This window comes from Ornithodoros turicata, chromosome 2, assembly GCF_037126465.1.
Source record: "Ornithodoros turicata isolate Travis chromosome 2, ASM3712646v1, whole genome shotgun sequence".
Classification (NCBI taxonomy): Eukaryota; Metazoa; Arthropoda; class Arachnida; order Ixodida; family Argasidae; genus Ornithodoros; species Ornithodoros turicata.
Window position 1 is genome coordinate 53,873,431 of NC_088202.1, and position 18,482 is coordinate 53,891,912.

General features: G+C 45.9%; 1 protein-coding gene across 4 annotated transcripts in view; it reads left to right on the forward strand.

Annotated features, from left to right (window-relative positions):
* Positions 1 to 18,482, forward strand: part of LOC135385410 (serine/threonine-protein kinase SIK3-like) — an 83,379-nt gene that overhangs the window by 60,038 nt on the left and 4,859 nt on the right. The window contains exons 8-14 of one of the 4 annotated variants that reach the window (XM_064614708.1): positions 2,687 to 2,837; positions 3,739 to 3,872; positions 4,005 to 4,290; positions 5,844 to 5,959; positions 7,828 to 7,937; positions 15,936 to 16,099; positions 17,061 to 17,197. In XM_064614708.1, the coding sequence (XP_064470778.1) occupies positions 2,687 to 2,837; positions 3,739 to 3,872; positions 4,005 to 4,290; positions 5,844 to 5,959; positions 7,828 to 7,937; positions 15,936 to 16,099; positions 17,061 to 17,197 (1,098 nt within the window). Of the gene's footprint in view, positions 1 to 2,686; positions 2,838 to 3,738; positions 3,873 to 4,004; positions 4,291 to 5,840; positions 5,960 to 7,827; positions 7,938 to 15,935; positions 16,100 to 17,060; positions 17,198 to 18,482 lie in introns of all 4 variants that reach the window. The other 3 variants (XM_064614706.1, XM_064614710.1, XM_064614709.1) reach the window with 3 other exon arrangements.

Here is an 18,482-nt window from a genome sequence, read left to right on the forward strand (position 1 = left end):
TCCCTTTTTGTGTTAATTTTTTACTTTACAACTCACTATTTATTTATGTCTCACTTAAAGGCGTACAGAGGGCCATCCAAAAAAATTTCAGATTAAGACATCTGATGAAAGTGTGTGTGTCATTATACCGAATAGCGCGAAAGGTTTTGATGTGTGCAATTTGTTTCCCAGAAAAAAACTCACATAAACATAGCTCCGCGCGTTCACCCTTAACTCGCCACTCCAGCTATAATGAGGATGAGGAGGTATGATGCCACGTCACCGATGACGGTATAAGGAGAACAGGTTCTGGTTCGCCGGTCAGTGGGGGTCAGCGCCTTGTCCCTTTGCCGCCGTAAACCTGTTTTGCCAGTTCTCCCGGAGAACTGGGGATAGAAGGAGCGGCTGAAGCATTACCGAGCAAGGAGAAAGGCTTTATCAGAACCCCGAACAGCCGAGTAGCAGATGACAGCGGAGTAGCAGACCACATTTCTCTAGGCCAATCAGCGAGCGTTCTCCTTAGAGCGTCAGCGCAAGGTTCCAGGCAGATCACAGGCTGGTACTGCTCTTCACCACCGTTGTGCACGGTCGCTTTTTGCGGTCTATTTTAAATTCAATTTCCGCGATAATTATGACTCTGTGGTGTAAATTACTTCACATGGTGCATCTTACTGGCCTACTTAACAGTTTTATAGGAAGAAAACTGGGTGTTAAAAATGACTTCTGTGCTACTTTAAGCTACTGTCATCTACTATGGGGAACTACATCCAAGGGAAATCTAAATCAACTCTTAATTATGCAAAAGAAGGTTGGCATTTTGAATTATACAATTAGTTAAGCATTTGATATTCGCCAAATAAATTGATGGAAGCTACCGCAATTAAGAACAAACTATGGTTTACAGTCTCTTTTCTATACACTACCATCTCTCCTCAATAGATTATCTAACCGTAATCTTGGAATTAATACTACTCATTTTCTGGGTTGCAAGCAGCGCCTTAGTTAGCTATTGAACACCCAATTTGCGCATTTGAAGTATATTGTATAAATTTCTCTCTTGCTGATATGATACTATATTATATAATACTTATTTATTGACACTCTGTTTATACATAATACGTGTTGTATTTGTCATATTATTTTGCTTACTGTTACCTGTCAGGTGTGAATTGGGGCTCAGAGCCTGTCAAGCTGTAAACAACTTTTAATGTGTTAGCATTAGAAGGCTCATGTCAAAGGAGAAACGGCAGTATCCATCTGCAGACACGAGAAAGAAACGAGAAGGAAGGAAGAAGCAGCAGCTTGAACAAAAACAACGAAGACAGCAGGGAAACGACACGCGAATTTTTATGCGTTAGCATTAGAAGTGTCATGAAGAAGAAGTATACAATGGAGTGCGAACGAAGTACAAGTGCCGGGCTAAGTAGGCGACATACGAAAACAGAATGCGATCAATGGCGACGGGCTGCCGAGACTGAACAGCAACGTAAGCAACGCCTGTCTGCGGACGCCACGGCTCAATGCCGAAAGCGCGCAAACGAGATCGAGGAAGAACGAAAGCAGCGGCTTGCATGGCAAGCTGAAACTGTCCCAAAAAGCTGTCCCACGAGAGATGCTTCTTTCTAAAGTTGATTATCATCATCATCATCATTCTACACGTTTTCATAGGAGCTGTTGCTGTCGTCTGCTACAGTTCCCGACGGGCATTTTGCCTGTTAATACAACATTGCCTCGCTTCAACAAGCCACACACAGAACACATGTTGCGTGTCAAACTAAGTCAAACTTGTTGTCAAACTATGTCGGCCACAGTCACGACACAGTAATGGGGTCATGACACGTCAGGGTACAAGACCAACCCCCTTTTGTCACCATCTTTTGTGAGAAGTCCAGGCTAAGATCACTTGATGCTTGTGCAGATAAATTTGCATTATCTTTTATGGTACTTTTTCACTCTGCAATATGTCTTGAATCATAATGAAACATCAATGTTCTTTCATGACCTAGATTGCATTCATTGTAGCTCTGTTCAGCAACATTTAAAGACAGTTATTATGGCATGACGTAGTGGCCTTATAACCTCTGTGGTTTGTGCAGGTAAAGCACACACTGACATTGCAACAATCTAAACACAATAGTTTGATGTTTCAGAGCCCATCTGGATTCCATAATCAGAAAGATGTGTGAATGCATGCCCAATTCTGTTTAAGTACCACAGGTATGTAACATTTAGGCGGCGACCCGGGGTGTTTATCGCTTTAATAAGCCACGATTCACAACGACTCTCGAGGTCCAATACAAATAGCTTATTCTAGTGTAAGGTGCCTGGGGCCGCTTGCACGAACGTTGAGGATATTCCTCAGTTCTGTACTCTATAGCTTCGGTAGTGCTTTTTGCACATGGTATCGTCCTCGTTGCATCTCTTTCTTATACCACTGGCAAAGCTGCGGAGTACAGCACTGAGGAATAGCCTCAACATTCATGAGAGCGGGCCACGAATGTTACACCCCGTTGTTGCCCAAAGATAGACTCGGCTCAGCACTCTCGGTTTATTCCGACGATGGAATTAAGATGGGTTCAGAAACATCAAACTGCTGTTGTTTTCAGATTCTTGTGACGCCGCTGTGTTTTATCTGCGAAAACGCGTGTATCCTCGGCATTTTAACTGTTTTTAATCTCTGTGGTGTGGCACCTCTTTTATTCCGTAGTCTGTGCAAGAGAGGAGGTTTGACCACTACAGTGCCATCTACCACCTGCTGCGAGACAAACTTGAACAACAGCAGAAAAAAGCCCTTCTCCCGCAAAACTTGCCCCTCACAGCACAGCCACAGAGGAAGTCCAGCATCACTACAGGAATTGGTAAGTTGTGCATTAGACTACTTGCTCCTGTAATTAAGCTTTTCACTAATTAAGCTTTCCCGTAGTTGTTTGGTTACCCCGCATTGCTCTAAGTATTTTTGGACTCCGTACAGCTTGCGACATACTTGTCTGGAATCGACAGCTTGCGGTTTATCCTGTCTCAAATCTACAGGTGTTGCAAGAACGTTTCTTCCGACTAATAGACACGTACGGCATGCTACCCAGTACCTATTTACTGGTCGAAACCACGACCTACTAGATTATAATGACCCTGTCATAATCGGCTATGAGGAGCCCATCCACACGATCCGCTAGGGGCGCTACTCATCGGCCTGCGTGATCTACATTATGATTGGACAATGGAAATTTGAATTTTGAATGCGCAGAAGCGGACGTACGACTACCGTAGCAGATGACAGCAACAGCTCCTATGAAAACGCGTAGAAAGATGATGATCAACTTTTGAAAGAAGCATATCCTTTGGGACATTCACCGCTTGTACAAAAATACTCAGGTAAGCTGAAGTACAAAGTATTGCAGAAATTGAGGAAGCAATAACCGGGCCGATGAGTAGCACCACCACTAGCTTCCAAACGTGGCTCGAAGGCGTGCCTATAACATGGTCGTTATAATCTAGTAGGTTGTGGTCAAACGAAACAAACAATCTTGCAATGCCTGGAGATTCCAGACTGGATAAACCCCAAGCTGTCAATTCCAGACAAGTATGTTGCAAGCTGTACTTCCTTGTTAACTTTCCACGGGCTCATTGTCAGCCTTTCTGGTTAAGGCCGAAAGATTTACAGGTATCTTCCAAGAATTATCGTGTAACTTTAAAGTTGTGGTTGGTTTGTATCAGTTATGTTTGAGTTGTGCTCCAATGTTTGCATGATTTGTGCTGCAGTTGAGAAGGGCCCACAGCCATCAGATGGTGACGGAGAACCCCAACAGACAACTCTTGTCCCAAGTCCTGTGCTTGCAGTCAGTCCCATGCCTGAGTTGCAACCAATGCTTTCAGGGGATCAGTCACTTGAAAAGGTTTGTCATACCCGATATTGAGGGTTACCCAAGCCCTGTGCCTCACATTATGTGCAGCTTAGATTCCGTGCATGCACCTCGCGATGCCCTTTCAATCGTACTTACTCTGTTTCTGTTCCCGTTTATTTTCAGTTTGGGGAAGTGGAGCTGGAGTCTGATGGCGAAGGTGACATGGGACATGAGTGGGCTCCAGTGTGTGTTCGTCGGCACACTGTTGGGCCAGGTGATCCACAACGCGAAGGAGGCCCTGCAACCGTGCTGTGTACCCAGGGTGGCAGGGGTGCTACTCAGGTTCCACTCAGTGCCCTTCCACACACCAATCTTCCCCAGAACTTACCAAGGCTCCAGAACTTGCCACCCCAGAACTTCTCTATAAAAGACCAGCATCTGCTTAAGCCACCCCCTGCTATGGGTGCTTGTGAGTACATTGGCCAATCCTGTAATTTGAGAACCTGCAATTTTTACGTTACAATTGCATACCTGCCAACTCTCCCAATTCATCCGGGAGACTCCCGGATTGGAACCTGTTTGTACGATTGTACGACAGAGAAGTCAATCTCCCGGAAAATGCAGTTTCCCCTCTATATCTCGAACACCTGCATTTTCTCTGGACACACGGAAGAAAGCGTCAATCCAATACCAGCCCAATTGCCATCAGCATCGCTGCCGCTTCCCGGAGCCTCTATGTTGCGGAGTTCGGGGGTTTTGGTCATGGATCTAGTTCTAGCACTTTTAGTTTCCGGGTATTCCTTCATGTTTTCAGGCGACAAAGGTGCCTTTGCACTATTTCTGTCCTGCGTATTGCACATCACGACTCAGTGTAAGTGCGACACGTATCTACACCTGTTTCTGAAGCAATACACAGATTAACTGGGACGTGTGATCGCATCCAGGAAGGGCACCATGTGTTCTGCACAGTTTACGGTTGCGACACCAGCATTCCGCGTGAAGGGTGGACCGACCGATGCTGCAAAGCGTACCGCTTTGCCTGCTGGGGTGAAGTGCGCTCCTGTTACATATGCAAATAAAAGCCTCCCAACATCGGCTTTGTTCTACTCCCCCGCTTTTGAAATCTTCCTAATTTGGATGTTCCCAAGTTGGCAGGTATGCAATTGGAACTATGCTGTGTGTTCACTTCGATTGGTGGGCCCACAGAATGGTAACATGTGGCAGAACTATTCAAATATGGTCTAGAGTCTGCTATAAGGACCCTATGTAATAGGCTGTCACTGTATTGCACACAGATCACCCATACTTTCCCTTAACTTCTGCTAGCTCAATCGCTGGTTTTCCACCACCAGATATGCTTAGCAGTAAGGGTGGTTGAATGTCAAACTCGTTGTCCATAGCAACCAGCAACACAGTCTAAAATGCGTGTACATATCACACATTAAAACAAGCGATACTTGCAATAGTGATCAGCAATAGTCCACACGCAACAAAAATGTTGATCTTTTGCAGCTCATCCTTCAGTTCTAAAACGATACTATTGGTGAGAATGACCTTGTTACACATACTACTGGGTTAAAACGGTTGTGTAAAGGGTTTATTGCTTTATGCATATCATTCCGTAAATATGTTGGTGCGCACTTAATTTTAACCATATGTCAACCTCTGCAAATAATATCTGTTTTGACATTGTAAATTTTTTTACAATTTCACTCAAGTTCAAGTGTAGAGTCTTACAATGTATATTTGGAAATTTGAGATCCACGGCATGAAAGGAGACAAAATTTCATCCATTTTATATTATCGTAAGACTTGTTCTCATTCCAAGAAATGACTAGCAAGTACACATAAGACCGAATGGGATGGGCTGTCCCGTGCGTGAACGTCACCATTTTCTTTGCAAGAAATGTATCCAAGTAACCTAATGCTCTAAACAAAATCACTTTTGTGTATTCATTGCACTTTTTAGTGTGTGCACCCCTGCATTAACACTGTCATACGTGCCATATCTTTCACTAGTAGTTGGTGGATTCGGACGTCGTGCATCTGATGGCGGTGCCAACATTCAACAATTCTTCCAACGGCACCTTCTGCAGGGCCAGCTTAGTCACCCATCAAGTAATGAGCTCATATCATCAGTAAGTGCAACTTGGTTCTCAGTAAATAAATGTAACTCCTCATAAATGTAACTTGGAGGGAATGAAAAATGGTTCAATTTTTCAGAAATTTTGTTCGAGCAAGTACACAGAAATTTCAGAGTCTCACGGCAGAGTTTCACGAAATATGACTTTATCGCAAAAGCATCGACTTTCGTAACTGTGGGTGACTAGGGGAAAAGGGGTTGATGGGCAGTTTGTGTTGCATTTTACAGTCATCTTTGTACAAGATAGGCATGTTGCATGCCAGTGAGGCTCTGTAGAAATTCCATGCACCCCTCAGTTGTTCAGAGTGAGGATTATCTTTCTGTCCTCCTGTGGTGAGCTTTGCATCCCCCTTCCCTCGGCGAGATCTTAAAGGGGCCGTAAACAGGTACACAAGGGGCGCATTTCTTTGTGTTATATTATTGAAACTTAGGCAGTGAAAACTCCTTGCAATTACTAACGCTCAAAAACAAAAGGCGCTTGCATACGAATGAAATATTCACTGCACTCTTTCGCATTGTAGCTCCGCCCCACGCTCTAACTTTACGTCATTTTGACGTAGCGCTTTGCTCACCAATTACGATCGAGTGTTCCACGTATGATTTTATTTCAAATGCGAAATTGGACTAGATGAACGTGAATCCTCTTCTGTTCAAAATCTAAACAGTTACAGCCTCTAAGTGAAAAAGAAATGCGTTTAATTTATGTATCATACGCGCACTACGTTTTCTGGGCAGTAGCACGCAGCACACCACGAGCGCGAATGAATATCCGGGACTACAGTTCCGGAATGTTAGGTAGGTGCGCAATGGGACATCTTCGTCATCTTCGAATGGTTCCGTCAACTGGCCTGACGTACTTTGACTTGAGCCACGCGGCATCGCGTCACCAGCTCGCGTGGAACAGTGGTTAGTGTGTTGGCCATGTCATGTCGTGACTGGGAGGAACCCGGGTTCGAATCGCGTCATGTGATAGCAGCCCAACTGTTGACGTTTGCGACAGCCGGAGATGTTGAATATGTCATGACGTTGAATTTCGGAACCACGGAGCGCAAAATGTAGTTCCACACAAACAAACTGAGCGCTCTGACTCACAGCTGATAATGAAGTATGTTTATTGGCTGGTTATTTGAAACGTCATGTGCGCAGCTCGGCCCCCCGATTGGACGGCAAAACGCTACGTAGCCATGTGACGTATGCGTGGTGGAGAGAGGCTCGCTGGTTACTCATCTTTGAAAGCAGTTATATGGGTCACCGAGCTGGCACGGGCCAGACCAAATGTATATTTGGGTATTATGATCTGCGTTCTTTCATAGGGTATCATTATTTCTGAAATGTTTCGTGGCCTGTTTACGGCCCCTTTAAAGATTACCTGTTTCATCGTGTCGTATGTAATCGCCCGAATCCACATTCGATGGGCAGCAAAGCTTCCTGCTTTGACAACATTTTTGTATCTTTTCCTTGTTGTGCAGTATTCTTGAAAGCGTTGACTTTGAGATATCAAAATTGTTCACAAATTTCTGTTTTTGAGTTTCTGCAGCGATCATGTTTGTTCCAGAATTATTTGCAACTTTGGTGCAAGCAAAAGCACTTTATGTGGCCATTTCTTGACTCACTCCACGAAGACACAAAACACAAGGACAAATCGCCGTCCCACAAGCAAGCCAGTGGGACCGTGGCCGTAAAAGTGAAATCGGGACATCTCGTCACTTTAGACATGATGGATGTACTATGCTAGCTTTCTCGACCCGCATGTTTTCTAAAAAAATCATAAAATGTTTCATGGCATTTAGTGATGTTTGTTTGGCATGATTGTGGTTGTTTGGCACTGGTGATGTGCTGAGGGTGTTTCTTCCTGTGTTCCAGACAATATCCCATGTCAGTGGACCAATGCCTCAAACCCTTCATCCAAGCTCAGCTTTGAAAGATGACTGCAAAGAACTGGAAGAACAAACTGACAGCAATGCAATCACTAGGTTAGTCATCCGAGATTTATGTTCCTATAACACAAAATGAATATTTTGTACAACTTTCCACAAAGCATTGTAATTCTAATTTCTGCTCTTGCTTCGTAGATGCTGTAAGCACCCTCAGCTCCAAGTTGCTTTGCTTCCTTTGCTTTTTATGTTTAACCTTACCACAGAATAGGAACACTGGCTTCAGTCTAATACGTAAGATCCATCCCCTTGCTGCTAATACACTGTACCACTCAAACCAGAGCTGGGCAACCTTCTGCCCAGTGATACAGTTCTACAGGACTACGCGTGCAGGACTGTGAATGCAGCCCATTTGTGCAATTTACTCGTGTCATATACAGCTTAGGTGACGACATAGAGATCTAACTGTTGGGATCATATCTGGGTGTAGATATCTGGGACTGTGGTGCAGTCCTTTAACTTCCCCATCCAGCAGTATTACATGAAGCAGTGAGAAAGTTGCTAGCCTTTAATTCAAACTATAGGCTGAAAATGTTCTGGAATGAGCAAATGACTTGCACCGACTGGTTTTGGTATGGATTATCTCCTTTAAAAAAATTTAACTTTTGCTGCCGAAATTTTTTTCCGGCAGTTTTAGAAGATAAGCAACATCTAAATGTAGTAGAGGGACGAGTGACCATTGATCCCTACTTGATCGTGGTTGTGCAAACAAGCACAACCAGACAGCGTTCTTATGCAGGGTTGTTTCACCTAACGTGATAAAAAATGGTACTAGAAAACCTACATGTCTGAACATTATGGAGTCAATGCTATCTATCTCAAGGGAGATTTTGCCATGACTTCTGGGAGCTTTTATGAAATTTAATTTGCGAGAAATTGAATTTTCCCAATTGAACTCCAAAATTTGCCAAGTCAAGCTCATGTTTCTTCTTTCTTTTTTACAGAAACAGAAAGCGCATGCCGGATTTACCCCATTTTATTGCATAATACATTCACTATTACAATGCTAGTAACCGTAAAACAATTACGAAAACCGTTGCTTCCAGGTGCACAAATTGCAGGCAGCGCTCAGATTCCCAAAAGAAGTGATGCAAGGGGGCCATGTACCTGCCCTTTTACTTTTACTTTTCCATGCTTCTGCCCATAATGGCAGCATGGTTACAACACAAAGTTATCTGAAATAAGAGTAAGAAGGAAACAGGAAGGGGTGGGTGACTTATTTCTTGAGGGTGACTGACTCGGGGAGGGGGGATGGCAAGCTGAAGTTCAAAAGGTTGGTACGTTAATGTTCCATCTAGAGAAAAGCAGACAGACAAACAAGCAAAGTGTAGCAAAGTGACACATATACACACAATGCGGAATTACTTGAAATATGCTGCTAAGAGAAACAGCTTCATCTTGCTGCATTCAATTAATTAAGCAGTGGCTAGTCGTTCTGTATGTGAATCAGATATAGCCATAGTTTAGGTTTAGAATGGGTTTCGTTCTTAGAGGAATAGTGGTGCGAATAGTGGATATATCCATGCTAAGTAACAAATTCTCACTTGAAAGCACTATCTGCAGTAATTGTAGTGAAAGAATATCTTGCGATATCCCACTTGTTACACAATATATGGATGACACCGTGAAGCTGTCGTTGGCCAGGTACAAAGGACTGATAAGAAGATGTAGCACAAAGATGTCTTTGCTCTCCGACGTTTATTTTGCGACTAAAAAACTAATGACTTTTCCTGGGGTCCAGAGACCTCCAAGTTTGCACAAGTAAAAAACAAGAAAAGCAGTTGAGACACAGGAAAACAGGAGACAGTTTCCCCTCTTCTTCCAGGGAAACTGGAGTTCCGTGCCGCCCTTCTCCCGGGTGTGTCACGACAGCTACTTGGCACTCCGTGTCGCAGCTGTCCAGCTGCAGACCCGTTTTTGGCCGCACACAGTTTTACAACAGTAATAAAAACTTATGCAGGTGAACATGCAAATCCTGTAAAAATGTACCTTAAGAGGATGTGGGCGACTCTGAGGCCTCCTGGGGATATAGTAGCTGCGCTGGCTGCCTGGTGATGGTCCTTGTCGGCATCCTCACAGTGTAGGCCCGTACGTGCCCCTCCCTTCCAGGGTGGCTGGCAACAATGCGCACCGTTCTCCACATGTGTCGTGGCACATTATCGTCTCGAAGGATAGCGAGGTCCCCTTCTTTCAGTGATTTTGACTTCCGGTCTGGCGTAAAATGGCTGACCGCAGTTCTAGAAGGTATTCTTTTTGCCACCGCTGCCAGAAATTGTTCATTAAGCATTGTCTGTATTTCCACCGACATGTGATGCTGTGGTGAGTGGAAATTGCTGGCGTGGTTTCAACTTCTGGCAAAGCTGTCAGCCTTTTTTACGATAAGGAAGTGCGCTGGTGTTAGCGCCACAGGCTCCCTGGCATCCGCGTGGATATAGGTTAAAGGACGGGAGTTGATGGATGCCTCGATATCCACCAAAACAGTCATAAGCTCTTCGAAGGTGAGCCTCAGCCTGCCGAGAACTTTCTGAAGTGAACTCTTTAGTGTACGCACCATCCGCTCCCACCATCCCCCCACCAGGGTGCCCGCTGCACAATGGACCGCCATGTTCTGCGATGTTTGCTACAAAAGTCCTGCGATTCCCTTGTGCGGAGAATATTCCACATTACTTGAATGTCATTTGCAACTCTTTTAAAGGTGAGGGCGTTGTCACTATAGAACGTGCTATGCAGCCCTCTTCGCGCGCCGAAGCAGCGCAGAGCTAGGAGAAACGACTCTGTCGACAGATTCGTCACTAGTTCGAGGTGGAGTGCACGAGTTGTTGCACACATAAATAGCAGAATGTAGGACTTTTCGTGTTGTCCGGTTGTCTTTACCAACAATGAACCGGCATAGTCAAGCCCTACAACATTAAAGGGATGACTCTGGTCGACTCACTCTTTTGGGAGGGGCGCAGTGGGAGCACTGGCAGGTTCCAATCGGCATCTACGACAAATGAGACACTTGAAAATTGTCCGTTTCACCACTTGTCGGGCGCTAAGGATCCAGTATTTCTCGCGAATATCAGGCAGCGTAGATTGTAGTCCACCATGCAAAGTTCGTAGGTGCGCAGCATTTACAGTCAGCATGGTCAGCTCACTGTCTTTTGGAAGAAGAATTGGTGCGGGGGAATTACTCTTAGACATCCATCGTCGTCTATGTAAGGTTGAAGGTCGGCGATTGGTGAGCCACGTGGTACCTGACCTTCATGTTCTAGATGACGGATTTCGTTCGTGTAGCAGGTGATCCGAGCCTGCTTGATCCACAAGATTTCCGCTCTGTTGATTTCGGCTGTGGTCAAAAACGTCTCGGGCGCAAGAAGTTGTTTCCGACAGTTGTTAACAAGCTTCGTGTAGGAACTGAAACTTGACACTGTCATCAACGGTGGTGGTGCAACCACGGTGGTCATAACGATGACCTCTTGTCGTCGTTTTTCTACTTCAACAGACTGTAGGTTTTCCGTGCTGTGATCTTCCTTGCGAGGCCAATGTTCTTCTTGCTCTGAGAGCCAGCTCTGCCCGCGCCACCACAGTTGACTGTCACGTAGTTTTTCGACTGTTTGTCCATGTGCCCCAATCACTGCTCCCATGAGTTCAAGTCCAGGTAATGTTAGTTTCTTCAGAGGTGCAACACGAGATTTCGCAAACACTAGGTTGACGCTGACCTGCCTATCGTTGTCTTCTGCTCGGAGATAGGCGCATGCGCCATAGGCAAGCGGACTTGCGTCGGTGAATACATGACAGTGGCCCGATTTGTTCCCGTCATTAGGTATCGCGGAGCAGTTATGGTTGGTAGGTTTCTCAGCTCTGCATTCCATGATCTCCAGTCAGTCAGTGTGCCGTCTGGTAAAGGGTCGTCCCAATCCATTCCGAGCTCACAAAGACGCTGAAATAAGATCTTCACACGGATGAAATACAGTGTGAGAAATCCAAGAGGGTCAAATACTCGTGCCGACATCTGAAGTACGTAATGTTTCATATTCTATAGGATGGTGAGGACCTCCAGTAAGTGTTCACCCGAGAACCTGAAGCAGTCGTTCTTGTGGTCCCAAACTATTCCAAGTACTTTGGAAACTTCTCCAGCTTTTATATTCTTCTCGGATTCTGTTATTGATGGAGCCGCAGTGGAGCTGGGGCCGTTGATATACTGTTGTAGCTCCATCGAATTTGAACTCCATTTCGTTAGGTTCATAACGGTCTCCGCCATCAAGGCTTGAGCTGTGTCCTTTATTGTCTTTGCATCCTCCGCTGTAGAGGCACCCGCGAGAAGGTTGTCTACGTAGAACGAGCGCTCCAAAATCGCTGCGACGTCTGCTTGGTCATCCCGCGCATTCCTGAGATGGTATTGTAAGGTGGCTCCCAGAAGGAATGGGCTAGAGGTTGTCCCGAATGGCACCTGTGTCATGCGCTGTTCCTCCACCGAGGGTAACGGATGGTTGGCTCTCAGCACCACAGCAAGCCACAGGAATCGCAGAGCGTTGCGATCTCCTTCGTTAATGGCGATCTGAAGGAAGGCCTTCTATATATCGGCTGTCAGGGCAGTTGCGTTCATCTTGAACCGAGGTAATACTGGAACTAGGTCGGAGTTGATCTTTGGACCCTTCTCCAGATGGTCGTTGAAGGAACTTGATTTATTGGCACGTGACAACGCGTCGAAAACCAATCGGAGCCGGGTGGATGATGAGTCAGGCTTTATAACCGCTCGATGTGGCATGTAGTGCACATGCCTGTGTGTTCCAGTGGCGTCCGGAGCCTTTTCAGCATGCCCTTGTTTTAAGTACACCCTTATAGCCTCGTCATATTCGCTGAGGCAGCCATCTGAGGTCAGCCGTTTGACCAACCTGTGCAATCTCTTCTCGGCGACGGCGTAGTTATCATCCAAGGTGTTTCGAGTTGCCTTCCAAGGGAGAGAGACCTCATAGTGGCTGTCAATTTTAACGATACTCTTTTCGAATTGTCTGTGGACCTCTTCGTATTGTAGTGTGTTAGATTTTGGATCATCTGTTATTCCGATACTGTCCAGTTCCCATAGCTGGTGTAGGGAGGCTTGGTGGTCATCGTTTCGTATCCCTACTCGCAGCACACATACCATGACATTAGCGGCGTCGGTAAGGGTGCTTCTGGTACAGGGTTGTCCCTGAAATGTCCTTCCGAGCACCGTGGAGATGGCAACGAGGTCTGGATGGCTCTCGCAGCGACGGACATCCCCGCCTAAAAGCTTCCACATCTGGTCAGCACCAACAAGCAGGCTGATTTCCTCAACGCCAGCGATAGATGGGAGAAGGAGGCGATCCACAATCTCCATACCTTGTTGATGCAAGCTCGTTACGAAGGAGTTGTCGTATTGAGGCGTATATTGGTTGTTCCAATTACTGGTAATCCCAGCTTGTCCACGAGGTACTCACGTAAGAACGTTCGTTGGCTACCGCCATCAATTATGCCTCGGACGTATGCACAGTTCAGATCCGCAACAGCCCAAGCGTGGAAAGTTTGAAGTAGCACCTCCGTGTGCGGTAAGTTTGGAGAGGCACTTGCGGAGAACATGTTGGTGGTGGTCATTTGCTGGGCGGCATCGTGCGGTAACTTAGGTTTCCAGGATGGATCACACATCGAGACACAGTGTCTCCCACCGCACTTCTTGCATTTAGTTTTGTAGCGGCAATTTTTAGAGAGATGCCCCTGCTTCATACATCGAAAACATCTCCTCGTGGATGCAAGCCTTCTCTTCTTTTCCGCCAGAGTAAGGTCACAAGGGCAGGTGTCGGCAGCATGACTCTCAGACGCACAGAAGAAACAGGCAGAGCTCACCCTGCCGGCGCTGTGTAGCACGAGTGCTGATGGAGGGCTTACTCCTCCTTGCTTGCGCTTTGGGCCCGAAGCGCTGTCCTGCTTCCTGTACACTACACCCGAACGCTCTCTGCTCTCGATTTCCATGCGCAAGAAACTGAGCAGCTTCGCAAGTTCCTTGGAGGACTGCGATGCCTCCGATGCTGATCCTGATGATGCCTACGACGCGACGGGGGCAGCATCATCGTCCAGCAGGTAGGAAAATTCCGAAGTCTGAGTGCTGCTGTTCAATCTGCGATGATACTCCACCACAATGTCTGAGGGAAGCACGGACAGAAGAATGTCCACCATCATGGAGGAATATGTTGCACTCGAGACACCAAGCGATTGCAGGTCACGTATATTCGTTTGGACACGATCGTATAATTTTCGGAGAGCTTGAATATCTTCCGAAGACTTCACAGCAGGGAGATGTCTCAGGTTGCTGAAATGTTCACGTTCAATAAGGCGTTTGTCTCCGAAACGTTGTGCGAGAATGTCTATAGCGTCTTTGTAGCGTGAAGACGTGGACTGCAATCCCGATATCGCACTCGACGCCGGACCCACAAGAAGTGAACGCAGATACTGGAACTTCTCAATGTCTGACAAGTTTTCGTTATTGTGGACAGCCATTTCGAATTGCTCCCAGAACGGTTGCCACTGCGCCAATTCCCCCTTGAACTGCACCAACTGGAGCTTATGGAGTTTCACGCCAGTGTTATGGGACTTTTCTCTGCGTGCCACTGACTTGTCAGTTGTAGGAGGATTGTTAGAGCTCATTTGTAAGGCAGCTAGCTCACTCTGGATGTCACTGAGTGTCTTTACAAATTGGTCCTCGTAGTCTCCCACAGTAGAATACTCGGTTTCCAGCTCATCGTCCGGTATGAGGGATTCGATTTGGGCGTTGAGTTGCTTGAGTTCATCATTGCTTGCGGTGAGACGATCACGAAGGCCATTGAGGGCAGTCACGGTGACGTCGGGCTTTTGAAGCAGAGAACACACCTCCTTGATAAGTTTGGTATCCTTTGTCCGTTGAACTGATCGTTTAGTTTTCAGTCGATCCATGGCGTTGGAACTTCACGAGTGTAATCCCAGATTTCGGCACCAGAAAATGTAGTGGAAGAATGTCTTGCGATATCCCACTCGTTACACAATACTATATGGATGACACCGTGAATCTGTCGTTGGCCCGGTACAAAGGACCAATAAGAAGACACGTAGCACAAAGACGTCTTTGCTCTGCGAGGTTTATTTTGCGACTAAAAAACTAATGGCTTTTCCTGTGGTCCAGAGACCTCCAAGTTCGAACAAGTAAAAACAAGAAAAGCAGTTGAGACATGGGAAAAAGGGAGACAGTTTCCCTTCTTCTTCCAGGGAAACTGGAGTTCCGTGCCGCCCTTCTCCTGGGTGTGTCATGACAGCCACTTCGCACTCCGTGTCGCAGCCGTCCAGCTGCAGACCCGTTTTTGGCCACACACAGTTTTACAACAGTAATAGAAACTCATGCAGGTGAACATGCAAATCCTGTAAAAATGTACCTTACAAGAGAGAATGCAAGGCACCCTCTCCAATCTATATGCATGAGGTGGGGGGGGAGGCCCCAACAGCCTGAGCTCAACGGGGCGGCCGCCCTCCTTGCCTCCACTTTCTGGCGCCCCCTGTGTCTTAACACGGTGGCACTCACAAATAATCCTCTGAGTGGCTTTTTCACATGTTTTGTACTGCATGTCGAGGACTCAACATTATGCAGAAAGGGCATTCGGAAGAAGACTAATTTCTTTTTGTGTTTCTGGCTTTGGCCTTTCTTGACCTGTCTTATGTACTCTGCTACGACTAGTTCCGTTGATACGTAACCCATAAGAATCCTGCTACTTGCTCTACAGCTGTCCTCACAAACCTCTTCCTCTCTTCACCCACGACGCTTATCAGTGTGCTTCAGTAAAATATCAGTTTATCTCTACATTGGAGCTTTCAGTAGATTCGTGCAAGCATAGCAGTGTTAGTTCTCAATGTTTTCTTGTGACTCCTGCTTCAAGTGGATGTCTCCCAAGGATGCACTAGGAAGTCCCAAGTAGAAGCATGGCTTTCGATTCACACTGGAGTTCAGTAGTGGAAAATTTCCTACGTGTTTCTGTTTTTGAGTGGCTGATGTGGGATGGATGTTCTCTCTGGCAGTGGAGTGAGCTTGGGATGCGCTTGCCTTAGGTACCTCCAGGCAAGAGGCCATGGTAAGCGACACACTGTGGGGAGCACAGATGAGGTGCAGGATGTGCAGTGGAAGGTGCAGCCCAGGCAACGAAGAACAGGACTGCTGACTGTCATGGAGAAGCAACCAGGAGGTGTGTCATTGTTGCATGTATATTGCATACAAGAGTTCCCTTATATCATACAGACTTGTGGGTTCAGCACTTGCTTCAAATGCAAGTCTATAAGAGCACAGCAGTAGGCAGGAGAGGGATAGAAGTTTTATTGCACGGAGATTTAGAACGTGCATATTGTTTCATGTGTATAATTAAGATAAGGAGGCATGAAGGAAATGTGCAGATATAGGAATTGTGGTTTTTGAAGATTTGAAATGACTCAAAGGTTGGGTACACAGTGTGTCTGCATGGAGAGATAGAAAATTAAATTTTTGAGTACTTGGAATTATTCACTGTGTAATAATGCACTACGGAGCACTATTGAAAAAAAGCTTAGAAGAATGAAGCATCTCAAAACAATTTAATGAGTGAAACTTAATTTGTTTCATTCTTCATAGTTTTTGTCATTTTAATAGGGGACGTGCGGTACTCTAGGTGGCGCGCCGAACACTGTGGCGACAGCGCCAAAGTGGGAGAATTTTAACTCTCTGGTCGCTCCCTGCATCGCCTTTTCATCAATACCGACTTCACTGCCATTCAGGAAAAACAGATAAGGGTAGCAAACGAAATGTGGACGATTCTTGCGAACAAAACATGGCAGCTGCATGTTCGTGAGTGCTCATTTGCGGGAGCTACACGACTGCTTAGCGCCTTCTTTCTCCGCTCTGAAACTTTACTGCACGGTCCATATACATCCTACACCTAATTCCATGCTTGAATTTTGATTTGCACAGAAGAGAAAACGTTCCAACGGATGTCTGACTACTCATACTCATCTGCTTTGCTGTTGACCCAATATGTAAATTTTCACGTGTAACATTAGCATGAACATTCTTACCGTCAGTCATGTGACTGATGGTAACCATGACTGATGGTTAGACTGAACATGTCCCCTAGTCATGTTGATCTCATGCGTGCATGCCTGGTTGTGGTTTTCCAGTGCCCAGGAGAGCAAGTGATGGTTGCCCACCTGTAAGCCCACACCGAACACAGCTGGAACGAATATACAATCAGACTCTAGGAAGCGAGAACAAATGTATAGTCCGAGCCCTCCAGCAAGAGTATCAGCAACTACAGGTAAACGCTACAGTGACAACAGTTATGCTGCATTACCTGGCTCACAATCAGAAATTGTTAAGGTAACTGTGGACTCCTGAAGCTGCATGCTAAAGGAGTATCACAGTCACACTCCTTTTCAATGAAATTCAGGAAAAAAACAAAACTGAAAAGATACTTCGTTTAACAGGATCTCCAAAGATTTCACGCTGTGCAGTCTCTCATAAATGTGCATGTGACGGAAGCTGCAATACTGTAGAGCAGGGGTGCCGTAGTGGCGGCCCGCATGAGGTTGTCATGCGGCCTGCATGGTCCCCGAGCCAAAGAATTATTTAAAAATATACGGCCCAACCTTCATAAATGGTCGTGTCGCTACGATTGGGCTCTGTAGTCGTGTAGTTTATCTTGCATCAGTTAGTGGTAGAAAACTGTAGCCATTTGCCTCTAACAGCCGATGGCTCTCTATACCTGCCCCTGCGTCTGATTTTCACTTCATTTCTGAACAAACCTTACATGGCCGATTTGTAACATTGGTCCTATATGGTCAGAGCCGTCAATGCCACCAGACACGGACAGGTTCAGTTGCAGGCTTGGTGGCCTCTCGAGTGAACTCTAGCAAAGAGTCTTCGAGTTCATGAAACAGATTTCGAGGTTTTTGACTCGCCGTTTTCTGCAGCTGTGGACAACGTTCCTGATGACCTACAAATGGGACTGATTGATCTGCAGTGCGACGCACTGACGACGAACATGTTCGCTGAAGTTGGTGCGGCTTTATTGGGTGAAAGTATCCGAAGATACGTATGTTGTCGTACAGAATCCTGTCTGTGTTCAGTACAACATACGTCTGCGAGCAGCTGTTTTCTGTGACCAACCTTAATGAGTTATGCTTACAACTAACAAACGAACACCTTAACGCAGTCAACCGTGCAATCACTTTCACCCGATGTTGACGCAGTTGTTAACAAAAATAAGGATTGCTGACCTTGTGATTGAGCAACCCTAAGTAATGCAAATACATACATTTTGTGTTGTTTTTATTTATGTGTTGTATCATTTATACCAGAAACAGGCTACCCCAAGCCTGTGGTATGAGGTCCGCATAACTCCCCATGTCTCAATGCGGTCTGCGGACACGAATGAGTTTGGCACCCCTGCTGTAGAGGCTCTTTTGCAGATACGAAATGCGTAGACACTTGAGTTTTCAGGTTCTATGTTTTTGAAAATCGAGGGGCAAAAACCGGGTTTTGTTTCAGGAGCTGTGAAATGGGATAAAATTGGGGCATATTGGGTGGAAAAAAAATCAATT